The sequence below is a fragment of the Anolis carolinensis genome, chromosome 5, assembly GCF_035594765.1.
Source record: "Anolis carolinensis isolate JA03-04 chromosome 5, rAnoCar3.1.pri, whole genome shotgun sequence".
NCBI classification, from domain to species: domain Eukaryota; kingdom Metazoa; phylum Chordata; class Lepidosauria; order Squamata; family Dactyloidae; genus Anolis; species Anolis carolinensis.
In genome coordinates this window covers 200,176,808-200,204,603 of record NC_085845.1, presented here as the reverse complement: position 1 = coordinate 200,204,603, position 27,796 = coordinate 200,176,808, and the positions used below count along the sequence as shown (strand labels likewise).

At 40.3% G+C, this 27,796-nt stretch overlaps 1 protein-coding gene across 4 annotated transcripts in view; it reads right to left on the bottom strand.

The window, feature by feature from the left end:
* lrguk (leucine rich repeats and guanylate kinase domain containing) overlaps positions 1 to 27,796 on the bottom strand; it is a 97,126-nt gene that overhangs the window by 43,078 nt on the left and 26,252 nt on the right. For all 4 annotated transcript variants that reach the window (XM_062981254.1, XM_062981252.1, XM_008110282.3 and 1 more), the window contains 6 exons: positions 22,379 to 22,503; positions 19,177 to 19,320; positions 16,848 to 16,928; positions 12,219 to 12,305; positions 8,362 to 8,468; positions 4,499 to 4,618 (listed from right to left, as the gene is read on the bottom strand). In XM_062981254.1, the coding sequence (XP_062837324.1) occupies positions 4,499 to 4,618; positions 8,362 to 8,468; positions 12,219 to 12,305; positions 16,848 to 16,928; positions 19,177 to 19,320; positions 22,379 to 22,503 (664 nt within the window). The remainder of the gene's footprint in view (positions 1 to 4,498; positions 4,619 to 8,361; positions 8,469 to 12,218; positions 12,306 to 16,847; positions 16,929 to 19,176; positions 19,321 to 22,378; positions 22,504 to 27,796) is intronic.

Here is a 27,796-nt window from a genome sequence, read left to right as displayed (position 1 = left end):
ATAATGTGATCCGCCCTGAGTCCCCTTCGGGGTGAGAAGGGCGGAATATAAATACTGTAAATAAATAAATAAAATATAGATACAGTAGAGTCTCACTTATCCAACATAAACGGGCCGGCAGAACGTTGGATAAGCGAATATGTTGGATAATAAGGAGGGATTAAGGAAAAGCCTATTAAACATCAAATTAGGTTATGATTTTACAAATTAAGCACCAAAACATCATGTTATACAACAAATTTGACAGAAAAGGTAGTTCAATACACAGTAATGCTATGTAGCAATTACCGTATTTAAGAATTTAGCACCAAAATATCACGATGTATTGAAAACATTGACTACAAAAATGCCTTGGATGATCCAGAATGTTGGATAAGTGAGACTCTACTGTATCCTTTAGCATTTGATAGCATAGGGAAGGATGAACACCCATGTAGTGTTTGTTTTTCCTGTCTGTGCCTTTGTTCAGAAGATTCCACCTCACTTTCTTATTTATTTATTATTATTTTATTTAGAGTATTTATATTCCACCCTTCTCACCCCGAAGGGGACTCAGGGCAGATCATATTACACATATAGGCAAACATTCAATGCCTTTTAACATAGAACAAAGACAAGACATAGGCTCCGAGCGGGCCTCGAACTCATGACCTCCTGGTCAAAGTGATTCATTGCAGTTAATTGCAGCTGGCTTGCTCTCCCGCCTGCGCCACAGCCCGGGCCCTTTCTTTCCCTGTGATCACTGGATTTTGGAAAATTTGGCTTGTTGTGGAAGCAAGGATTATTTTTTTAAATGTTTTTTTCTGGATTAATGATAAAGCTTCAGTGGAGATATCTTTTCTTTATGATAATAATAACTCTTCCAGGAGTAAATTTCCCTTCCAAGGGGTAGATTTCTTTCACTTCTTGTTGTTTCACCCCCGTTCTTAGCTATGTCATTATATGTTATACTAGCTGTGCCCGGCCACGCGTTGCTGTGGCGAAGTCTGGTGGTATGGGAAATAAAGTATTGAGGAATTGGTGGTAGTTAAGGTAAAGGGTCCACTGGGCTGAGTGAGTTGCTAGGGGACCAAGTGAACAGAGCTTAGCCTTCTAACTGGCAGCAATTGGATAAAAACAATTATTCCTCTCCCTCTAATTAGGACTTTATTTTTCTTTTCTTTTTGTTGTATCAACCTAGAGGCATGGATGAGGGGTTGTGCTGTCAATTTTCGAAGTTGTGGGGTGTTTACTTTTGTTGTTTTGTCCGCTGCCATGATGCCATCACTCTTTTATATATAAAAGTTTGTAACACTGCCTTGGTGGAGCCTCCTTCTCTGGAGGCTTTGAAACTGGCTGGATCTGTCAAGGATGCTCTGGTCGCATGTTCCTCCAAAGCAGAAATGGGTTGTATTGGATGGCCCTCGTAGTCTCTTCAAAACTCTGGGACTCTATGCCACATCTTTCTGCTGGCTTCCACATTGCCATTTTACAGGAATTCCTCTAATACGCAATACAGTAACTGGGTATCAGGCTTTAGCCATTCCTGCCTCAACCAGGTTCTGGGGAAAGGGATCCCTTTATCCCTGACTGTGTCAAATGAGAACCGTATGAGAGACATGGCCTCTATAAAGCCTCAGCTTCAAAGGCTTGGGTTTTCTCCGCAGTTATAAATACACACATCTTGAAAGAGCCCTGGCCAGATGTCTTGAATGGCCTATTGCTCTTGGTATTATTTGAACCATTTAAGCGTGTTACGAGCTCCTTTCAACAGCAAGGTCATGTTTACATTCAAACCGGCCCAGTCGCCTTCCATAAAACACAACTTTTAACAAGTGATCTCTTTAAAATTTTAAGAAAGGAACACGAAAGCTGCGGAAATCTCCACTGAATAATTAAAAGGCAACTTTGCTTTATGGTAGCAATTTTCTGCTCTGCTAAGATTCTGTCATTCTGTTCTTCATCTGCATAAAAGTTATGAGGGAATAAAATGTGAAATGAAACAACAAAGCTCTTGGAAAAAAAAACCTTAGCGCACTTAGAAAATCCCCTCCAGTTTTCAATTATTTGGAGGTTTCAGCCAAGCTTTACAAACTGGATAATTTATTGAATGTGTGTTATATTCATTCCACATTCTCCCCTTCAGTCAGAAGTTTTCTTTTAAGCATTTAACTTACAAGGGATTTGTCTAGCCCACAGACCAAGTGCATTAAGATGGTTATCTAGAGAACTAAATCACGAGAAAAGCTTTATGCTGCAGGATCGAAGCTACAGAAACTCATCTATATAACACAGAGGTCACCGGGCAGGACTTCAGATGCTGCAGTTCATTCTAGGGTAACTTTTGGCACATTTGGTTATTGTGTTTCAGGAGGGCACTTGAGAAGCCTTGAGCAACCTTCATGTATGCTTAGACCCTACCATAAAGGAGGAACAATTGTCTGTCTGAAAGGAAATCAAGGCAAGAGATGAACAATGTAGAATTTGATGGCAGAAGAGTGAAGAAAATGGTGTTTTCTGAATTATGCGATCAAAAGATCAGGAGGATTTCTTTGCTATTACATGATCTGTGTGAGACATATGATATATCACATACATACAGTAGAGTCTCGCTTATCCAACGTTCTGGATTATCCAACGCATTTTTGTAGTTAATGTTTTCAAAACATCGTGATATTTTGGTGCTAAATTCATAAATACAGTAATTACTACATAGCATTACTGGGTATTGAACTACTTTTTCTGTCAAATTTGTTGTATAACATGATGTTTTGGTGCTTCATTTGTAAAATCATAATCTAATTTGATGTTTAATAGGTTTTTCCTTAATTCCTCCTTATTATCCAACATATTCCCTTATCCAACGTTCTGCCGGCCCGTTTATGTTGGATAAGTGAGACTCTACTGTGTGTGTGTGTGTGTGTGTGTGTATATATATAGTTGTGACATATTACAACATTTTTTAATCTAATCCAAGGATGTGAAAACTTTGTTTCATGTGATGCAAGCAGCCCTTCATCCCCCAATTCAATATATGGCTCGAAAACTGGCAAAAAAAGACCCCAAATCACCACAAAAACCTGGCAGTTTGGTAAGATGTAACTGCCACTACTTTCCTCACAGACACGAGGCACCACAATGCATTATTTGTGTTGTATTAGGACTCTGGGGGGGAACAGGGTTCAAATTCCTACTCACCCATTAAAATGTATTGGGTGACCTGGAGCAAGGAATCTTTTATCAGCCCCATAGAAAGGCAACGGAAAGCCTCCTCTGAACAAATCCGGCTAAGAAAACACTGGGAGAGGGTCTCTCTAATTGGAGTTAACTTGAAAGTACAGTAGAGTCTCACTTATCCAAGCTAAAGGTCCTCTTCTGTGATGAATTTGAAAACATGGCTCTTCCGCTGGGCTTTCGGTGAGTAATTTTGCTATATATTTCCGTGTTACTCCCCCCTCCGCATTTATGTTCTAGACTGCCCTACTTTCATGTGTCCCTGTCCACAATGGAGTACCCCCTCTGTCCCTCTCACTCCGAGTTTTATCCTTGTGTCCATGCGGCCTGCCCTTGTTTTACTGTTTTACTGTTTTTTTGTGTTTTTTTTTAATTTCTTGATGTAATGTCTATTATCATCTATTGTATTGCTTTTAATTGTGTTACGATATGTTGTTTTTATATGTTATTATATTGTACTAGCTGTGCCTGCCCACGCGTTGCTGTGGCGAAGTATGGTGGTATGGGAAATAAAGTATTGAGGAATTGGCGGTAGTTAAGGTAAAGGGTCCCCTGGGCTGAGTGGGTTGCTAGGAGACCAAGTGAGCGGAGCTTAGCCTTCTAACTGGATCTTTTGGATCTTTTTACTCAAATCGTGATTTTAATATTATTTTATATATTGACTTTTATGACTGTTTTTAATCATGTTGAAGTTTTATTGCTCGGTTTGTTAATATTTTATTTGATTTGTGTTATCGTGTCTGGGCATGGCCCCATGTAAGCCGCCCCGAGTCCCTTCGGGGAGATGGGGCGGGATATAAGAATAAAATTATTATTATTTATTATTATTAACTAGCAGCAATTGGATAAAAACAATTATTCATCTCCCTCTAATTAGGACTTTATTTTTCTTTTCTTTTTGTTGTATCAACCTAGAGGCATGGATGAGGGGTTGTGCTGTCAATTTTCGAGGTTGTGGGGTGTTTACTTTTGTTGTTTTGTCCACTGCCGTGATGCCATCACTCTTTTATATATATAGATTGCTCTGGGCGTGGCCCCATGTTAGCCGCCCCGAGTCCCCGTTGGGGAGATGGTGGAGGGGTATAAATAAAGTTTTATTATTTATTATTATTATTATTATTATTATTATTATTATTATTATTTTTGCCTTGCTCCAATATGGGGGGTAATGTAAGGTGAGAAGAGCAAAAGGCTGGACAGGAAAGTGATTTTCCATAAAAGTGGTTTTCTTGAGGCAATCCAGCCAATCCCCAAGGACTCCAGGGTACCCAAGCATCGGACTTACCTGTATCTGAAGCAGTTGTTGAACTTCCGGCACAGACGGTGGCTAAGCTCCCTCTTCCAGCACTCCAGCGGTCCAGTCAACACCAGCATCGGGTAGGGAGCGTCGAGGCTGGGCAGCGTGCTGCAAGCGCAGAGAGGAGGAAACCCATTACCATCATTCCCCTGCCTGCCTGAGAGATAACTCCCCACTTCCAGTTCCATTTGGTTCCCAGGGAGGCCTTTATGGCAGAAAATACATGCTATTTTAATTACTTGAAATATTTCAACACTGCCTTTCATGAGATTAGATTTCAGGGTGGCTTAGAACACGGGCATATGATTAGAAATCTGATACAACACACATTTAACAACTGCCATAAAAGACAACAAGTAAACAATACAGATAAACATTTTCAAGGCAGACCAAGAGATACCCTGTTTTCCCGAAAATAAGACATCTCCTGAAAATAAGACCTAGTAGAGGATTTGCTGAATTGCTAAATATAAGGCCTCCCCGAAAGTAAGACCTAGTGAAGTTTGTGTTTGGGAGCATGCCTGCCAAACAGTATACTGGAGCATGCAGGATCGGTAGATGTACATACCATAGATTGATGTACAGTAGAGTCTCACTTATCCAATGCTCGCTTATCCAACATTCTGGATTATCCAACGCATTTTTGTAGTTGATATTTTCAATAAATCATGATATTTTGGTGCTAAATTCGTAAATACAGTAATTACTACATAGCATTATTTCCTATTGAACTGCTTTTTCTGTCAAATTTGTTGTCTAACATGATGTTTTGGTGCTTAATTTGTAAAATTATAACTTATTTTGATGTTTAATGGGCTTTTTTAAATCTCTCCTTATTATCCAACATATTCGCTTATGCAACGTTCTGCCAGCCCGTTTATGTTGGATAAGTGAGACTCTACTGTACATGGAAATAATGCTCGTAACAAGAAATTCTTGATAGGATTTCACAGTTTGTTTGGTTATGCTGGTTTGTGATGACAACTACTGTATAGTATATAATAAATGTTCAATTTTTTTTGTTCAACAATAAATGTGAATTTTTCTTCATGGAAAAATAAGACATCCCCTGAAAATAAGACCTAGCATGTCTTCAGAAGCAAAAAATAATATAAGACACTGTCTTATATTAACCCTAACCCTAACCCTAACCCTAACCCTAATATAAGACACTGTCTTATTTTCGGGGAAACATGGTAATACCAGTGGGGGATATTTTTGGACTCCAGCTGCCAACAGCATTGCTAGGGATAAAGATTTATAGAAGCTGAAGTGCATATTGCTGGAAGAAATGAAGGTTTCCTTATTCCTGGACTGCACAAACGAAAAGTGCCTGGGTTCAATAAAGATATTTTAATCTGGCCTCAAGAAGACTTTCAAATTGAAACTGGCCTGCTTTATATCAGCTAATATTTAACGGTTGAAAACTGGGGTGCATGTGGTCAAGCAACATCAGAGTTTGGTAAAGATGGCAAAAGTTATGAATGAAGAACAACATGTGAACTGATAGGCTGCAGTCATTTGCTTTTGCTTTAGCTTACTGGGAAGGGCAAGATGCTGCTTCCTCCTCTTCTGCCCCTTCTGCTGTGTTATTAACTAAATATAAACTGTGTTTGCACTTAGCATCCACTGAAGTAAACTGAGAACAAAGGAGGAGAGTAGGAAGAGGAGGAAGAAATTAGGACATACTAAAAGAAGCTGAAAAGTAGGACAGTAGAAAATGAATTGAGCCAGTTGAAGGATATGGTATCCCTGTTTAGGATTTAAAGCTAGCATTCCACCGGCAAGCGAAACATCTATTTAATTACACCTCAATTTTAATAGTTTTATATTCATGGAGACACTTTTTCAGGTGGAAAGTGAAGAGCACACCCAACAGGCACAGGCCAGTCAATGAGATAATCCCTCTCAGCTTGGATTGACCCATCTACTTGGCTGGCCTTTCAGGATTTAGACCAGATGACATACAATAGCATCTCCCTTCTGTGGTGCCTCTTCATGGATGAATCACACCTCAAGAACTCACACATCTGTTGAAAAGCTGTGACTTTTATGTTGTCATAAGCACCAGCAGAGAAAAGAGCATGTCTGCCCAGGCCCTGTCCCTGCCATGGTTGCTATCTTGCAAAAATGGGAATGAAAATAACTCTGCTGTGTATTTTTAAAGATATTTGAGGATTGTCCCACATGTTGAAGTGGGAATGATTGTATATAGAGTTGTTTAAATGTAATTGAGTTATAGTGTTGCAATGTGAGCTGGAGATTGCATCATGCACTGTCTGCTGTCCACTATGCGAGTGTGTAAAGAGTTAATTGTGTATTGCATCAGATAGCAGAGGTGGTTATAAATAGCTCCTTGTGTTATCTGTTCTTCTCTCTGCTCTCTGCACTCTGTCTGTGTATATCGTCTTGAGAGTTTTCTGTTTGTTAGTAAACCTTTTGTAGATAGCCAAACAGGCTTCAGCCTCTTTATTGGTGCCAGTGATTCTTCGTTGATCTTCCGTTGCATGTGTGTTTATCCAAACCGCGCACTCTGACACCACAGGCCAGACCCAGCCAACATGGCTTAGGACCTGAAATCCAACAACACCTGGAGGCCCACATGATCCTCATTCCTGTTTTAAGGCCACAATTTGTTCCCTGAACCAAATGATGTACTCATCTGCTCAGTTAAACTGACTAGCCTCCTTTCCCACATCACACAGACAAAAGTTATTTTGAACTGAACCAAATATTCATATGATTGAGACAACAGGTGAAGTGAATCATCAACCATAGCTTTTATCCTAAGTTGGGCCATGAAATGTATTATGACAGTGTTCCCCACACCATCAAACTATACATACATTTAAACAGAAAGTTGCCTAGAAAACATTAACACAGTTATATTTAGGGTTTTTTTTTAATGACTGTCTCAAGGATGAGAAAAGAAGGCTGAAGAGCACAGATGGAGGGTTAGATCTTATTGACAAACCCTTTTTGACTGATTGATTGATATTACTCAGGACTCCTCCCTACCGTACCTAATGTGACCTTCAATGATTCTAATGCACTTTATCTATTTATGAATTTGTTACCCATAATGTGCACCGTACACTTGGCTTATCCACTATTGCAACCTCATTGTTTTTAACCTGATGTTTTAATTCTGCGTTGTGTTTTTTAACTTATTGTGTATATTTTTAATTGGTTTTTGTTTTTGTCCTGATGTTTTATATTTTATCATTGTTTGTATTTTGATTTTGCTGTAAGCTGCCCCGAGTCCCCTTCGGGGGAGATGGAGGTGGGATACAAATAAACATATTATTATTATTATTATTATTATTATTATTATTATTATTATTATTATTATTATTTGTCAATGGCTTTGTGAGTGCTCCTTCTCTGGTCTTGGCAAACCATGAGGTAAACATCGACAAAAGGATGGGTAGCTATTTTGCCTGCCGTGGGATGCCAGCCTTCTGAAGAGAGGAAGCCAAAAACAAGCCTCAGGAAGCCACAGTTGCAAGCACTCACTGCTCTCTGGAGAGATCTTAACCATCACTGGGAACTGAGAGAGGTTTTTTTTTATCTCTCATTTATGGTGTGAATGGCCATCTGCTCTGACAGATTGTTTAAAAGGAACGGAGCGGTGGGCAATCTGTCTTGGAGCGCCGAGGTGAGTGACTAACTTCATTTCATAATCTGCTCAGCCAAGCAAGATTTGCCTAATTTCCATTCTGACAGCCGTAGCGTTGTCTACAACGCAACCACTGAATGAGTGAAAGTAGGAAGGGCAGGAGAGGCTGGCTTGCAAGAGCTTTACTTGAGTGCCATCTCCAGGCCTGAAAGAGAACTGGGAATAGGATTACCTGTTGAAGATCCACTGGGGCTGCTTCATGCTGTACATGATGTGGGTCCTGTGGTCCTGGACGGCCACCAATTCGGGAGGAGTGTCATACTTGTTCACAGCTGCAACCTGCTCCCCGTAATTAAACAGGAAAGTGATCAGAACTAATATGTTCATTCAAATAGCAGTGACAAAAGAGGTTTAGGTTAGAATTTCCTCCAAGGACCATTCAGTCCACCTCCTTTCTGCCATACAGGATAACACAATCCAAGACCTCCCAACAGATGGCCATCCTGCCTCTGCTTAAAAATCTCCAAAAAAGGGAAAGTCCACCACACCCCAAGGCAGAATATTCCACTATCAAACATTTCTTGCCATTGGGAAGATTGTTCTCAGCCTGCTCTTAGGAGTTGTTAAAGAGTATTTTAATGAGCTTTTAAAATGTTTTTTAGCTTTGTATTAATTTGCTTTTATTTGTCCATCTTCCTTGGTCCCAAGTGAAAGGGGAGAAGAAGGACAAAAAAACGGGCAGGTTGCTTCCTAAGTTTTCCAAAAAGCCATCACATTGTCACCCAAAATTTTATTATGATTGCATTGTAACTCTACATTTTGATTCATATCTTGGCTCCTGAAAGGGCTCAATACTTTTTTTCTCTTCCTTTAATGAAAACTTATAATATGGGCCAGCTGGTGGTGCAAATAGACTTCAGGTGGAATGTCTGGATCTCGCTAACAGTGCAATACAAATAATTGATCTGATGTAGTATAATGATATTCTTGGCCTGCTGCTCTCACTAGAGATTCAGGTAGTCTTGGGACTTGTCTACAGCAGCCCTATAAACTTGGGTGGACCAGATGTCAATTGGGGATATCCAAACAATGTCCAGGGATGACTTCTCCTTAACATGGGGTAAACTGGGCTGAACTGATTTACTTCAGAGTAGGCCCGCACTTCAGGTACAGTCCGAACAGCAGACCAGTTCTAGTGTGAACCGGTCTGCTATCAAAATGGGCCAGTACCACCATCTCCTTTTCTCTGCTCTTGGCAGTGCAGAGAAAAGGGGCTGGATCAGGGCCATGTCACACCTGTTACTGCAGAAGATGGATGGAGAGCTCCTGGCACCGCCAGTCATCTTCTCCCTGGTAGTATGGCTACCTTTCCTAATGTTTGCAAAGACACCCAGTTCTTCATAACTCTTCAACCATCTGCCGCATCTATGTGAATAACAGGAAATATAAAGGTGACAGTCCAGCTGGACTGCTGTTGGTTGGGGTGGAGCTCCTGAACACCTTTACAGCATCCAGGACCATACATAAGCAGAAATGGACCTACATTTTGTGGTAGATGCAGATGAGCTCTATGGGCTTTTACCATTTAGCCCGGTATGAGAATTACCGCTTTATCTGAATATAGTTGACCTAGTAACCTCCTACCTAGGCTGTGGCCCCCCGCTTGTGGAACTCACTGCCCATTGAAATCAGGCAAGCCCCCACCCTTTTAGCCTTCAGGAAAGATTTAAAAACATGGCTCTTCCGGTGTGCTTTCGGAGAGTAAATGTTCCTTTGCTACTCCCCCCAACATTTATCCTCTAGACTGTTTCACTATCTGATGTCCCTGTCCCCCGAGGTTTTTATTCTGATCCCGTTCTCACCCAGAGTTTTAAGTTAGCATTCATGCGGCCCGCCCTTGTTATACTGCTGTTTTGATCTTATGTTGTACTGTTTATTTTTATTTATTGTATTATTTAATTGTATTATGTTCTGGTTATATTGTATTGTCCTGGGCAAGGCCCCATGTAAGCCGCCCCGAGTCCCCGTTGGGGAGATGGTGGCGGGGTATAAATAAAGTTTTATTATTATTATTATTATTATTATTATTATTATTATTATTATTGACACAACGACGTTGTATGACACAGCAAACAAGATAGTTATGCTGGATTTTGTTTCACAAAATCACAAGTCGAACACTTCCCAAGTGTCTAGGACTGTGTGATGTATTTTCGGATGATGCGCGCAGATCCCAGTCGGGTGGCCTTTTGCAGTTGGCAGATCATAATTTTGTCAATGTCTATTGTTTCCAAATGCCGGCTGAGATCTTTTGGCGTGGCACCCAGTGTGCCCATCACCACCGGGACCACCTGCACTGGTTTCTGCCAGAGTCTTTGAAGTTCAATCTTTAGGTCCTGATAGCGGCTGAGTTTTTCCTGTTGTTTTTCGTCAATGCGACTGTCACCTGGGATGGCAACATCAATGATCCAAACCTTTTTCTTTTCCACAACTGTGATGTCTGGTGTGTTGTGTTCCAGAACTTTGTCAGTCTGGATTCGGAAGTCCCATAGTATCTTTGCGTGCTCATTTTCCAATACTTTTGCAGGTTTGTGATCCCACCAGTTCTTTGCTGCTGGGAGGTGGTACTTGAGGCATAAGTTCCAATGAATCATTTGGGCCACATAGTTGTGCCTCTGTTTGTAGTCTGTCTGTGCAATTTTCTTACAGCAGCTGAGGATATGGTCAATGGTTTCGTCAGCTTCCTTGCACAGTCTGCATTTTGGGTCAACAGCTGATTTTTCGATCTTGGCCTTAATTGCATTTGTTCTGATGTCTTGCTCCTGGGCTGCAAGGATCAGGCCTTCTGTCTCCTTCTTCAGGGTCCCATTTGTGAGCCAGAACCAGGTCTTCTCCTTATCAGCTTTTCCTTCCCATGCAATGTTTTGTTGTGCCAGCTGTCAGCTCTAGTTTGTAGTGCGGTTTTCTTGTACTGGTTTTTTGTCTGCTGTGCTTTGAGGAGTTTCTGATTTTTGACTTCAATCAAAGCAGGTTCTTCACTTTGCTTTACATATTCTGCCAGGGCATGTTCTTCTTCTTTGACTGCTTGTTTGACTTGTAAGAGTCCTCTGCCCCCTGATCTTCTAGGCAGATATAGCCGGTCAACATCACTGCGAGGGTGCACTGAATGATGAATGGTCATGAGTTTTCTTGTTTTTCTGTCCAAATTGTCCAGTTCCATTTGTGTCCAGTTTATAATGCCAGCAGTATATCTTATTATTATTATTATTATTGGGGCTGCTTGAGGGCTGGGAGACGATGCAGAAATACTTTAAATAAATTAACAAATAATAAATACAGAGATTCGGCAGCTTATTACTAGATGATCTTGACACAGACTCTTACAATCTAACCTCTATTAGAGGGCTGTGGGAAGAATGATTCATACCAGGATTTCTTTAGCTATATGACATTGGGGATTGACAGGCTCTCCCCCACAATGTGCTGGAGGCTGCCCTCAAGTTTATGCCCACGGCTACAATTCTTTGTTTCTTTCATTGGAACCTGTTGTAGGCAAGCAACCATGGACCAGTATTAGTCCACGGACGACCACTTTGAGCAGCACTAATGCACACCATATTGAGCCGATTGGAAAAAAATGCAGGATACAAATGGAATAAACAGATAATCCCATCCATTATGAGAAGTGTAAACAATGAAAAACACAAGAAGAGCTTTGTTGGACAAGACCAAGGGTTTATCCAATCCTATTCCCAATCAGATGGCTTTAGGGCAGGCCTGGGCAAACTTGGGCCCTCCAGGTGTTTTGGACTTCATCTCCCACAATTCCTAACAGCCTAACGGCTGTTAGGAATTGTGGGAGTTGAAGTCCAAAACACCTGGAGGGCCCAAGTTTGCCCAGGCCTGCTTTAGGAGATGCTGCAAGAAGGTCAGGACATCCTCCTCCTCCCTTTGACCCTTCCACAACCAGCATTATTTGCAGGCAAAGGGAATGTGCCAGATCTGGCCAATGCATGCTCTGCTCTTGTCTTCTAATATGTTCTCAGCAAACTCTCCGTGTAGATGGCACTGCTAAACTGAGACACTTGCCTTATCTTGCACCGTGATTTTCTTGTGATCCAGCTCTGTGAGTCGAAGCAGCATGAAAATCACCAGGAGCCAATAATCCGGGTGTTCCTGGTGGAAGGGTGAGAAATGGGTTTCAGTTGCCTTTCTGTGAAGAACATTTAAATTCTGCTCTTTCGGCAGATACACGAAAGCCTGTTTTGTCATACTTTGACACAGAATATTAGAAAGGCAGGAGAGGAACAAAGACGCAATCTGCTATTTGGCTTTCCTCTCCATCACTCCTTCCAACTGGAAGGAGCTGATCCCGAAAAGGTGGAGAAAAGAACACAGCAGAAAAGTAATAATAATATCAGAAACAATACATTCAAACCACAAACCAAAACTTGTCAAATTACGTTCCTCTGCATCTGAATAAAGAATTTTGTCCCAAGCTTTTCAAATGTATCATGGGTTTATGAATCTTACCAATTGACAGGGTCTATCTCATCCAATACTACCCAAACTAGTATGGCATTACAACAGGAGTGGCCAACCTACAGCCTTGAAACCAAATCCATTCCTCCAAGGGTACCAATGACAGCCAATGGGTGTTAAGATTTAACTTTATACTTGCAGAGTCTCAGCGCCTTCCAGTAGCTTACACCTGCTCAGTACTTTCAGTCTTCCAGTCTGCTTCCATAGTAGACACTTGAGCACATGCCCGTCCATTGTCAGTTTTTACTACTGTCTTTCCCCTAGTCTAGATGATATTACAGACTCACCACAGAACGTAGTATCTTGTCCTAGTAGACAGGTTTAATTGCATATAGACTTCACAACATCAAAAGGGAGAGGGGAAAATACACTGAACATGGTTCCTTATATACAATACATTTACACATAGTAATCCTTGATTGGTTACCAAACTAACTGACCCAACCCAAACTCAGGATTGCATCATTGACAATCACCTGGAGTAAGCCCAAACACATTCCCCAAATGATTCCCAATAGAAGCCATGACTCAATACATTGTAAAACCTAACAATGGGATATGTGGTTTGAGTGCTGGATAGGACCCTGGAGACCAGAATTTTGTCATGAAGACCCATTGGATGACTTTGGCCAAGTCACAATATCTCATAGTGCAGCTACACTGCAGAATTAATGCAGTTTGGACCATCACATAGTCATGGCTTAATGTTATGGAATCATGAGAATAATAGTTTTATAAGGTCCTTATCCTTTTCTGCCAAATAGCGCTGGTTCCTCGCCAAATTACAACACTTTCTACTCTAAAGATTGGCTTGCCTCCTCTGTTGCAAGTGTCACTAGATCTCTAACACTGCCTTTGCCTCTAATCTGTAAGGAACCTTAAGAGCTCCATACACAAACCATAAACCAACTTTGAGTCTTAGGCAACTTTTTATCATGTTCACCTCTATTTCCTGCCAATGAGTAAGACAAAGCAAGGCCTTTGTATTGTGAATGAACCTTCAAGCTAAGAAATACAAGGCAGATGAGTGGATCAACATTATTTTTCACTAGATGCTGAGACAAATCCAGTGAACAAAGAATCCTGGAATGAGCTGGGTCACATGCCCTGGCACGTGGTGAGAGTTTTATGATGTATCAAATGGCAAGTCACCATAGAATCTGTGATAAAAATGATCACGCACAAGGGCTCATGGCTGCTTTTTCTTTCACACCAATCTTTTATTCTTCCAATGGCTTGAATGAATTGAGGGGTTGTTATCCTATGACAAACGATTTTGTAGTGAAAACGATGTAGTGAAAAGACTAAAAATCCCATCTGCAACTGAATATTTTTCAAGGAAGTATAATAGAGGCTTAATTATCCAAACTGAAATTAGGCTGGAATATCCAATATAACAATCCCCATAATTGTGAATGAACATTGCAGGGACTTTTAAAGATGAGACAGTATAAAATATAAGCAGACACTAAATGGGAGATACAAATTAATAAAAAATAAACTTCAGATGTCTGAAATATAACTTTAAAGGGACCAGTAATTAACCATCAATGAGAAAATGAACATCTTGGCAGCCTGATTAGATGTGTTTCTTCAGAACAGCCAAGTCATGCTAAATCACTGACATCCAGACCTATTCTGCACTGTCTTAACATAATTGCCACTTCATTAAATAACTGAAAACCCTTGCAAAATAATTGGATAGACGTTTAAAAGGACCAAAACGCTGGTCTGAGCAGCTTTATCTAGTGAGGCTTAAACAATATGAGGCTGAAGACAGTCTGGTTGTTCATATTTGCTCCCTTTTTTACCCTTGCGTTCCATTTCTCTGTCCATTGCCTGTTGACCTTTCTTCTCTGTCTTCTTGTTATATAGCTACTTCCCACCATCATTCTTTAGACTTGGGACAGAGGTCTCTTTAGAATAATTATATGAATCTAATGACCAAAAATGCCCTGTGGATGAGTGGCTCCGTGCCACAACATTTATGCAAAGCATCTCTGATCTCCATTGACAAAGGTTTGTGGATTTGCCAAAACTTTTTCTCTAACAATTTGCATTTTTCCTCGCAAACAGACATGGGAAGCCCAGCCAACCTGTTATTTTTATTCCCTAGACAAAACGTAAGAACTACACTGTGCACAAGAGACATTTCCGGGGCCTTGTGCCAAGCCACATCCACACAGAGGAAGTCACAGAGCAATATTTCTTCCTTGGGAATCATCTCAAAGAGTATCTAAAAGCCATCAGAACAGAGATTCTGTTGCAGTTAATCTTCCATTCCGCTCAGGACAAGTTACAAACATGTGTTGTATCACCTGTTTTGCTGGCATTGACAAACGGGATGCTGTTGCTCATTCATCAAGGAGACTGTCAAATGCCTTGACTGAGAGGCAAGTTCATCTTGCAGCAATTGCAACCCATTCCCAAAGCAAAGGGGCTCAAAGGACATGGCATCTTTGAACATCTTCAGAAAGAGTGCATACCACAAAGATCATCCAGTTCAACCCCATTCTGCTAGCAAAAATACGCTCTCAAAGCACTTCTGAAAGATGGCCATCCAGCCTCCAAAAAAGGAGTCCACCATATAACCAGGCAGAAGATCCCACTGTCTAACAGTTTTTACTATCTGGAAGTTCTTTCTAATTCTTAGATGGCATCTCCTCTCCATAGTTTGAACAAGACTTGCTCAGAAGAGATTTGCCACTGCCTTCCTCTGAGTGTGTGTGCCTTGCCCAAGGTTCACAGACGAGGGATATAAATCTTCAAAGTTGTAGACCAACACTCAAACCACAACACTACACTGACACTCAGATTACTGGTTAACAGCCCTGAACATTCCCTTGGTTTCAGGTCCAGTAGAGTCTCACTTATCCAACATAAACGGGCTGGTGGAACGCTGGATAAGTGAATATGTTGGATAATAAGGAGGGATTAAGGAAAAGCCTATTAAACATCAAATTAGGTTATGATTTTACAAATGAAGCACCAAAACTTCCTGTTATACAACAAATTTGACAGAAAAAGTAGTTCAATACGCAGTAATGCTATGTAGTAATTACTGTATTTATGAATTTAGCACCAAAATATCATGACGTATTGAAAACATTGACTACAAAAATGCATTGGATAATCCAGAATGTTGGATAAGTGAGACACTACTGTATAAGGAAATAGTTATCTGAGGTGGAAATTGTTCTTGAGTATTTTGAAGAAAACCTTTCAGACTTGGAAGAGATCAGAAACTTAGGTCAAAGGTCCAATGTAGAGATGTACATGAGAGAGAGAGAGCACATGTGAGAACAAGTGTAAGACCATGAGAACATGTGAAAATGTGAGAGAGAACCATGTGGATAAAAGCTCCTTAGCTGACAAGGTTTGTCTATGGAGCTCAGATGTGGGGCAGAGTATCTGCTGCTTGTGGGATTGCCTGCTGTTTGCCTCAACATATATTATACCATGTTTCCCCGAAAATAAGACAGTGTCTTATATTAATTTTTGCTCCCAAAGATGCTCTAGGTCTTATTTTCAGGGGATGTCTTATTTTTCCATGAAGAAGAATTCACATTTATCGTTGAACAAAAAAAAATGAACATTTACTATATACTGTACAGTAATTGTCATCACAAACCAGCATAACCAGACAAACTATGAATCCTATCAAGAATTTCTTGTTACTACTATTATTTCCATGTACAACAATTTATGGTATGTACATTTACCAATCCTGCATGCTCGGGTGTTCTGTTTGACGGGCATGCTTCCAAACACAAACTTTGCTAGGTCTTACTTTTGGGGGAGGCCTTATATTTAGCAATTCAGCAAAACCTCTACTAGGTCTTATTTTCTGGGGATGTCTTATTTTAGGGGAAACAGGGTAGGTCATGGATTACTCAAGTAAATGTAAATGTATCAAGTATTTAACTAACTGCCTTTAAGATGAGTTAAATACTGCTCTTAATGGCTCTTCGTCATGCCCAGACATTGGGGAACATGGTGCAAATTTGCACCCTATTTCCACAATGTCTAGGCACTGAGAAGAGTCCGCAGCACTATGAAACTCAACACACTTCCATTGCCTTGTGGCACACAAGCAAGTCAGCTCCACTGTCACAGAAGAACATCAGATGCTCCTTTATGGACTATTATACTTTTTCTCCTATGGCCTTTCCTCACCTGCACAGGATTGTTTAACAGATTCAGCCCTCTCAGAAGAAGCAGGGATTCAATATATTCCAGCTCACCCAGCTCAGACACCTAGTTAAGATTCAAGGGGAAAAATAGTATTTATTAAAAAGGGCAAGCAAGGTGAGAAGCAGTCCCTGGCCAAAGGTGGTGGATCACACAATTCTTTGAGAATATAGAAAAATAATCTGAAACATACAGAGAGACAGCTAAACACAACACTCAACAAAGAACATGACACTGGACATGTAAATCCTGACCAAAGATTTCCATTTCTGAAAATAAATTGAGCTTTTTGGCTCTTATTGCTCAAAAGACAGCATGGGTTGTGGCCCTGGACATCTCAATATCTCAAAAGGCATTGTGCAAGATTTGTAGCAGATGGTGGGTGAAGAGGGGACTTCCATGACATTTATTACACCTCTTTTTTCCTTCAATTACATCCATTCCATGATATATTTATTCCATAGCTGCTATGATTGTATACAACAGCAATAATATTTATTTAAGTCTCACTCCACTCAAACATTTTTTTAACAAAACATGCACATGACTTTGGATTCTCTAATTTACTCTATATAGATCAAATAAATTGATCTGGATTCTAAGGTTTCCATAAGCCACGTGCTTCTATCTATTGCCAGGTTGTATCATCTTGTATTCTTAATGTGACTTCTCTACTTTTCACTACACCTAAACGCCTGAAGAAGGCCTGAAACAGCACAGTTCTGGAGAAAATAACTTTATCATTTGAAAAATGTGTTGAATTATAAAGTCTGGTCTTTTATTTGTATTATTATTCACCCATTTCACTTTTGTCCACAATGATCCAGACTCAAGACAACTAAAGAGAAGATTAAAAACAGGTTTAGATAAAGAGAAGAAAGAGGAAAAAAACAGATGAAGAGTTAACATGTTAAAACATCATTAAACAAATGATATTAAAAAATCCCTTCATTAAAAAGAACAGTGGCAACTGGTCTTTTCATTCAGCAGCCAGGCAATTGGGAAAAGCCCACCTTAGAACAATGAGGTGGAGTCCAGCCTTGTTTTTCTTACTAATTTAACGGCCTGGGAGCAGCCACCAAGGAGGGTTTTAATAATATCATATAACAACAACAACAACAACAACAACACCATTAATATACCGTATATAGTTGAGTATAAGCTGACCCGAATATAAGCTGAGGCACCTAGTTTTACCACAAAAAAACTGGGAAAACATTGACTCCAATATAAGCCAAGGGTGGTAAATTTCAGAAATAAAAATAGATACCAATAAAATTACATTAATTGAGGCATCAGTAGGTTAAATGTTTTTGAATATTTACATAAAGCTCAAATTTAAGATAAGACTGTCCAACTCTGATCATATCATTATTCTCATCTTCTTCAATGTAAATGTGCTTATGTATCCTTTTAATAATAATAGAGTAAAATAATACATGTAATAATAATAATAAATACAGGAAAATAATACATGTAATAATAAATACAGGAAAATAATACATGTAATAATAATAAGATCAGAGTGAAATAATAAATGTATTAATAATAATAAAAATAGAGTAAAATAAATGTAATAGTAGCAACAATAATAGAGAAAAATAATAACTGTAATAAGACCAATAATAATAGAGAAAAATAATTAATGTACCATATATTCTTGAGTATAAGCTGACCCAAATATAAGTCAACCAGGACCCTCACTCAAGTATAAGCCGAGGGGGGGCTTTTTCAGTCTTAAAAAAGGGCTGAAAAACTAGGCTTATACTCAAGTATATAAGTACTTAATTTATGTTCCACTCTATCTCCCTGAGGGGACTCAGAGCGGATTGCAGAACACATATACGGTAAACATTCAATGCCATTATACAATTAACAAGGACAGACAATACATAAACAGAGATAAAGTCTTTTCCCATCTTTTCCATTTCCAGCATCTGGAAACTGTGCTTGACTGGCCACGACAGGGTGCTGTTGCTCCATTTTCCATGCCAAGGAGCTTTGTCATCCTTATACATCCTCCCAATTGAATCACCAGCATGTCCTTATGGATGCCTTTTATTACCTCCCCACTTAAAGCAGTACATATTTATCTACTCACATTTCTGTTTTCGATCTGCTAGGTGGGCAGGGAGCTGGGGCTGACAGCGGGTGTTCACCCCGGCCCAGGCTTGAACTGCCAATCTTTCAATTAGCAGGATTTTCTGCAGCTAGTGGTTTAGCCCACTACGCTAAGCCTGGCCCTGGTTTTGACAATCATTTCACTGCTGCAATGTTATGGGAAAGAATGCAGACATTAAAAGAGGTAAATTACCTGGTTATCTTCTAGGTTGATCTCCTCCAGCTGCGGGTGCTCTTCCAGCCCTTCCAAACTTTTGATCTGATTGCCAGACAAGTCCAAGACCTGCAGCACTTTTAGATCTTCCAAGCCAACTGCTTTTTTGATCTGGTTTGATTTCTACGAAATGGAATTTGAAGCTTGAAAAGCCCTTGAAAGTGGAAATGATAAAGCACTAGCTATGCTATCTCTCTCTTAATCAAACCGAACAAATTCCGAACTTTGCTGCAAATATACCTCCGTGCCATTTGATGTCTATTTGCTAGGCTTGGCGGTGGTTCAGATTCTGGAAAATTACTATTTGCTTGACCACATGTTTGAACCACGGGTTGATTTTGAGCAGAATCCCTTGAAAGGCACTGGGCTTGGATCCAGAGATGCCAATCATGCCTGAAGAGCAGCTTTGGGATACATAGAGGGGAAAGCCTGGAAAACCCTACTGTTCTTTTCACCTTCTCCAGGCCCCAACCTGCTCAATTTAGGCAGTGTGAACATTTGATGTATAGCGTTAAGATAAATACAGTTGGCCCATTCACGGTGACAACAATAACTACGACTGACAGGCACATGCGAATATATACTGCATAGAAGATGCCACGAATGTCAGAAATAAAGCAATAAGAATCTTTTTCTGCTCGTTTCTAAGCAAGCTCAATGGAAACCCCCCACCCTAACACATACATCTCTCATCTAAATTGAGGTTTTTTAGGATTTTGTTATTTTTAATCTTTATCCACACAGACGCTGAACCCTGGGTTTACTTTTTGAGGCTGTTTTGTCTCCAGAAATTATGGCTTGTGAAAGGTACCTAATGAATTTGTGGCAGAAATGACAACGCTGAAGGGACCTCCTGGTTTATAGCGCTTTCTCTTTGTAGAATTACATCAGCTCTAGTATATAAATTTGTTGGATGAAATACCTTGCAAAAAGATATACATTTTCCAACCGTCCCTATTTGGCATCATTTTTCACAGATGGACACCAGTGTGGCACCAAAGGTGCAACTACTGGATAAATCCACAAGAATTCTATTTAGCCAGAGGACAGCAAAGGGTTGCAGTCTTGTTTCACTTACTACAATTCAATTAATTTAAAATTCTAGGTTTCATCACCTATTTCTTTCCTTCTCAGTTCCACCTAGATTCCCTACAGCCAACTCTTATATCTGCCTTTTAAATTATTAATCAAATCCAAAGAAAGAATCCATGGAGTAATATGAGGATTAAGCAATGTTCCCTCCCTGATCCTTTCCGTGCTGCTAATAAATTCTGTGCCTTCAGGAGAAAACAGGACAAATGTCATTGGAGATTCTGGTGTTTGTACCTGTAGTTTTCAAGTTTGTTTTTTAAAATATCAAATGCTACTGTTGTGATCTTGGACTATTTGCTGGCAGTTCCAAGCAACAGCAGAGACGTTGAAAAGTGCAGGGTTAGAGTTAGGGTTGGGGGTTAGGGTTAGGGTGGAGACGATTATAATGAGAAAAGCTGATCCAAGAATTAAGAGTCTATTTGGTGTAATTTCCAGGACAATGGTTGGGAGATGACTGCCGCCTTGATCAGGAGTAACTCCACCACAACCAACTTAGAATCATAGAATCATAGAATAGTAGAGTTGGATTCTATGATTCTAAGTTGGTTGTGGTGGAGTTACTCCTGATCAAGGCGGCAGTCATCTCCCAACCATTGTCCTGGAAATTACACCAAATAGACTCTTAATTCTTGACTCTTTACAAGGCAATTGACCCCATGGACTAAGAGAACCGGACCAAACCTTCAACTTGGGTCTTCTTCAATTCCATCTTCCAAAAATGCCACGTATCTTAGTGATGCAATAAATACATTTTCTTATTAATCGTAATGCAGAAAGCCCAACCTTTCTGTGCATAAGCAATTATATCCTTACCTACTACATTTCTCTTTCACTGCTTATTGAAATCTCTTGGGAATCTTCCCATTCTGGCAATAAATATTTAGGAAGAAGAGATGGATGCTCTTTTGCAATTTTGGCTGAGTAGTTTGCCCTTGACATTTCCCCCTGGTTTTTAAATATTTAATCAGGCTATTAACCTCGCTGCCCATTTCTCTGTAGGCAGCTGTTAAAAATGCACATCTGGGGTGTCTGCCATCAGGAGCATGAAGCACAAAAAGGAGAAGACGTCAGCAGGTTGGGAGGGGAAGTCAGAGAAAGAGTGCAATCTGATTTGGGAGCTGACCTGCTGTGCCAGGCCTGCATTCATGGCTAAAGAAAGGTTAGCCATTTGCACCTGGCCTATCATTTCAGACTAAGTCATAAATTTAAGCTCAGATCAACATTGAACTCAGGTTCTCTTTTAAGGTCTATATTCCAGTTCTCCTTTCCTTGGTCCTTCTGCTTGATCTGATGCAGTACATGATAATAAGCAGCTCAGCAAATGGGGATCTTTTTTGTTCTTCTCCAATCCCAGAGCTCATCAGCCAGCCACAGCTAAAGGCTTTGATTCCTTCACCACCACATTGGTGCATTAGCAGCATAAGATCATCACAAAAGCCATCCTGATGACAATACAATACATCATACATCCGAGACTGGCAAACATTACAAACATCATTATATCCATAAATATCTCATGTCTTAAAGAATGCTTGCATGTAGATTGATGTCCACTAGACTTAAAAAAGCTTAACAAGTAACTGGACCAGATCTATTATATATCTTTGGATAGCTTTAACAGACTACTACTTTGATACAACATCTAGAAAATTAGCAAGACTATCACTAAATCTTCCATTTGGACAGAGGATCCAAGTTTCTGAGGAGACTCACTCAATGTTTCAGGTAGCTGGTAACTAATCCATAAAGTGGGAAGCTAATCACATGTATTCTTCCATTGACAGGTTTATTTATTTATTCATTTATTTAATTTATATACCGCTCTTCTCCCCCATGGGGACCCAGAGTGGTCTTACATAATGGCAAGATTAATGCCACATATAATACAAAATATAGTAAAACAAACGATCGTAAAAACACACTTAAAAACCAATATCATACCCCATTTAAAACAATAAAACACTGTGTGACCATTACAACAGGGCCAGTAGCATTGGGCCAAAAGTCAGAGCCAGTCTGTATTTAATTTCACATTAATCCAACAAATACATCAGATTTCTTTTTTCTTTTAGAAAAAAAATAGACTTACCAGGCAGAGGTTCTTGATGGGTAGGTTTTTCAGGCCCCTGATTGATGTGATCTTGTTATTTGCTAGGCTCAGGTAAGTCAGACTGTGGCACTTCTCTAGACCCTGGATCATTGTGATATTGTTGTCTGTACATCAGTATTAGACTTAAGGAATAAAATTGCACCAGAATAAAAAGTCAAGAGCTCAACCCAGCTAGGCTGAACATGAGCGGCATAATGACAGAAGATGTTCTCTCTTTTCCTCTGAATTTCCCCAGGAAAATGCCAATGCTATGATTTTGGTGACTCTGTAAGAATCTTCAAGTGGGCTCCTGTCACTATGTGGCTGAGCCTTGACTCTTGTGGAGTAGGAAAGGGTAGTTGTGCTCCTGCTAGCTTCGGACAGACAACAAACTCCCACAAAAGTGTGCAAAAGAAAATTCTTAATGGGCATCCGTGCTCTGTGGTTTATGTAATCACCATCCAAGCTTCAAACTGGTTCCAGGATTTCCTGTGTAATCATTTGCACAGTGAAACCATGTTTAATTAAATGCATAAAATGTTCAATATAGACGGGCTTCATGGTAAACATACTTCACATGCAAAAGTTTAGTCTTTGACATTTTCATTTAGAACAGGAAAAAACTTACCCTTGAAATTTGGGAGAATGCTTGATGGTTAGAAGTGACAACAGAGACTGGAGGAGGATGAATAAGTGAGACCAATCTCTCTCTTCCTGCAGCTTAAATCCATTGCTCTATTGTGTTTCTAGAGCAGCAGAAAACAAGCTGGTTTCCTCCTCAAAAAGGCATCCTTTCAAAAATGTAAACATCACGGTCCTTCTCCCATCCAAGCAAAACATACCCATCACTCTAAACCAGTCCCCAAAGTTTCCAGACCTTTGCCCATCACTGGACATTTTCCACATGGTCAATATTCTTCTTGAATTGTGGTGCCCAGAACTGCACACAGTATTCAAGGTGAGACTTGACCAACACAGAATAGAGTAGTACTATTACTTCTTTTGATCTAAACACTACTTTTTCTATACAGGTCAGAACAGGAAAAAAATTAATCAGCTGAGGCCCCTGTCAAAGCACTTGCTAGTTTTCACACCAGGAAAGAATGGGTTAAACTCCCCTTGCTTATATTTCCAGTTTTGTAGGCATGAGCCCACTGGGACAGCCAAATGATACCAGCCCTGGATCACTTCAAAATGTGGTTTTTGTTAAACATTCATTGTTAGCCAAGGATCTGAGAGGTTTTGGAACCCATGATCCAATTTGGATTCACAATCCATCTATTTGCCCAGAAAAGAAACATACTTCCTGCTGTTCTTATTGTAACAAAATGGTACGGAGAACAGGAAAGACAGTGCCGAAGCAGGCGCACCAGTGTGTTGAAACCCACAGGGATTTAAAATTTGAAGCGAGCTCATCAATAAAGTGTGAGAATTCAGTCAGCAGTGCTAACAAACCAATTTGGAGAGTATTAATGGCCCGCTGCAAATGCTTTGTCAGGTCTCCACGCCTGAAAAGAATGTATCCCTCTTTTTTGATTTTGAAGCAACACCTTTGAGGAGACAGATTTATAATCCTGTCAGGTGTGCGCATAGCAATGTGCTGGTGTGTGTGTGTGTGCTGGGTGCTTATTTGCAACTGTCAAGGAAAGCCATAATGACCTCCCCGATCTGCATTGCAGTTTCCAGAAGTACAAGAGGAGGCGTTTTGTTCCTGTCAATTCGGCAGCGGATCTTCTGCAAACCGCTTACAGCATGTCAGTTCATTTGTAGGTTAGAGCGGGATTGTTTTTTGTCTCATTCTCGTTTTCCTCCCTGGTTTTGGCAAGGAACAGATGAGGAGGAAATCATCACCACTGATAGCTAAAGATATTTTGGTATCAGATGTGGAATTCCAAATTGTCTCTTCCTGAAGATGGGCACACTGCTAACACATACTGGGAACTTCTCCTTAAACAAACATAATGAAAATAAATGGGAGCTGTGCAACAGTGCTCTGAGTTGTGTTTCTGTTTGCAATATTGGCCCCACAAAACCCAGAAAAAAGGCACTATCACAGGGTTTTCTTGGCAAGATTTCTCCAGAAGAGAGTTGCCCTTGCCCCTTGGTTGAGGTTGAGAGAGTATGACTGGAGAGCATTCAGAACTTCAAATTGTAGGACCACCTCAGTAAAATTCAAAAAATTGCTACAGATAGGCTCCAAAAGAATAGAACGAGTTGAATCAGAGGCAAATACTTGTTGTGGAAACAAGGATTGGAGATAAAGCTTCAGTGGAGACACCGTTTTCCCATTATGACTATTCCAGGAGTGAATTTCCCTTCCGAAGGGTAGATTTCTCTCACTTCCTGTTGTCTCACTCTTGTTTTTAACTATGAATTGTTTGTAAGGTGAATGTTTGTAACCCGGGGACTGTTTGTATTGCAATAATCCCATATTCTTTAATCTAGATAAGTCCTGACCTAGATTCAGAGGCAAAGACAACTGGAGAAACCTAAAGAGTTATACTGCAAGAATCCTATATATACAGATGAGCCCTTGCAACATAACTCTTTAGCTTTTGCTAGTTGTCTTTGCCTCTGAATTCTAACTCAGGATTCAGAGAAGTTTCCATGGCTGAGCCGGGATTTGAACCCTGGTCCTCTTTTCACATGACTATACCACACTGAGTTGGAATTTCTTTGTAGAAGGGACAACATTCACCCTTGAAACCATAGGACCATCTCACCAAACCACAACCCAGCTGTAAAAACCTAGAGGAACCCTGTTGTAGATCCAAGAAATTGCTACAGACAGCCCTCCAAAAAGAATGGAATGAGTTGAAGCAGAGCCAATGAGAATGGCAAAACCTAGTTATCCTGCAAGACCTAGAGTGATCCAGTCTTGTAGACCAGCTTGGATGAGCACTGAGGATTCACATTGAGGAACAAGCCATCAGATTCTCCTGTTATTTACAGAAAGAAAGGAAGATTCGTAAATGAATTCCTGCAGAGCAGATAGGAAGTCCTTGGGACCGCATCTCCCCCTATGAACCTGCACGCTCTCTTCGCTTGTCGGGGGAGGCCCTTCTCTCGCTCCCACCACCCTCGTAGTCGCGGTTGGTGGGGACGAGAGAGAGGGCTTTCTCCGTCGTGGCCCCCTGACTTTGGAACTCGCTCCCCAAGGAGATCAGGCTGGCCCCCACCCTCCTCTCTTTCCGGAAGACCCTAAAAACCTGGCTCTTCCAAAAGGCCTTTGATGATTAATTATTGCAGGTTCGAACTATCTGCCCATTTAACAATAGGATACTCTGCCATTATTACTATGCACTTTATTGACTACAGTAGAGTCTCACTTATCCAACATAAACGGGCCAGCAGAATGTTGGATAAGCGAATATGTTGGATAATAAGGAGAGATTAAGAAAAAGCCTATTAACATCAGAATACGTTATGATTTTATAAATTAAGCACCAAAACATCATGTTATACAACAAATTTGACAGAAAAAATAGTTCATTACACATTAATGCTATGTAGTAATTACTGTATTTATGAATTTAGCACCAAAATATCACGATATATTGAAAACATTGACTACAAAAATGCGTTGGATAATCCAGAACGTTGGATAAGTGAGACTCTACTGTACTTAGGCTAAGAAACTACCTCTTCCATGTTGAAATATGCTGCACCTTGGCCCAGATCCATGTTTTAGTCTTCTGTTTTTAATATTTTATGCTGTATGTTGTTTTTTAATGATGGTTTTATTGATGTTGATGTTTTATTGTTGAAATATTCGCTTCACTGTTTTATTGTTGTATATGTCGGGCTTTGTCCCCATGTAAGCCGCTCCGAGTCCCTCCGGGGAGATGGGGCGGGGTATAAAAATAAAGTTATTATTATTATTATTATTATTATTATTAGTAGTAGTAGTAGTAGTAGTAGTCCTGATTTCTCTGGAGAACTTGGCATCGATACTGAATGAAGGAATAAGCAAAGTGGTTTTTTTTTAAGTATTCAGGAATTTGTGCAGTAAGAATATCTATTTTTTCTTAATATAAATACCGTTTCTTTTCTTTTTCTTTTTGCTCATCTGAGTATTTTGACTTCTTTAAAAATTGGACATGGAGATGGCAAGTTCACATGCAGAGGATGTGCAAACTATGCAATGGCTTTCACTATAGGAACGGGGAGATAAGGTGGCATCCTTTTTGGTTTCCATAGAGCTTCATGGCCAATCAGATTAATGTCTGATCTAGACCATTTATAAGCCTGCTCCTCTTCTATCTCGGAGCTTCTCTCTTCATCAAGGGCTATATCACTCAACTGGCGCTTTTTGATTTGGAAGCAGGAAGGGAAAATGGAGTGTTTTCTTAGCCCGGCTGCTTCAAATCCCTGTTGTTCTAGGCAGGACGTCACAGTTCATTTTGCCATATTGCTGGCGACAATACAAATGAGCCAAGTAGAGATAGTGAAGTGCTTGCATTCAAAGCTATTCTTTTTTGAAAGGAAAAAAGCTCTCTTTCTCTCTCTCTATTCAGATGAGCAATTATCAGCCTTGGCCCCCATTTCATTCCTGTCACATTATTTCTGCTTCTGCAAGGGGAAATTATAATTGCAAAGGGAGTGAGCCGCTAGGCCACAAGCTGACAAGAACTATGTCAGCCAAATGCCTTGTGAAACACGCAAATAATGTGACCTGAACACCTGGGACTGAGCTCTCTATTGCCCAGCTAAAAACCAGCTGAAATCAAATCTGTCAGCCATGACATTAGGTTCCAATTGGCAGGATACGTTGGCAGGATAGAGGGTGACACAGGGGACGAGCAAAAGGCAGGAAGGATATGGGTCCTGGGACGGGAACATCCAAGTCTGGACAGAAAGGAACAGTAGCAAGTGGCCTGAGGCTTTAAAGCAGGACTGAGTTGACTCTGAAGATCCAAAACCAGGGGCCCGGGAGGAAGCCTATGGCCTGCAGTTTAATCATTTTTGTTTTAAAGCAGGGCTGTCAAACCTGTAGCCTTCCAGGTGTTTTTTGAGCTCCAGTCCTTGGAATTCCTGGCCACTTGATAAGTTGGCTAAGGCTTCTCTGAGTTGGAGGCCCAGACATCTAGAGGGCCACAAGTTTGACACCTTTGCTTTAAATGAAGATTTTGGTAAATTCCTTTAGCCATGGCAGCTACATGGACCTCGTGGGCCACTGAATAACAGAGAAAAGAGGACAAATAAAATGGAAGGGGTTCATCCTTCATGTCCTATTTGTCAGAGCAGTGGCCTGAGGCTTTAAAGTAGGACTGGGCTAAATTTGATCCTAAATAATAATAATAATTTTATTTTTATACCCCGCCTCTATTTCCTCAAAGAGGACTCAGGGCGGCTTACATGGGTCCAAGCCCTAATAAAAACAACAGCAATATAAAACACAACAATAGACAAAAGACA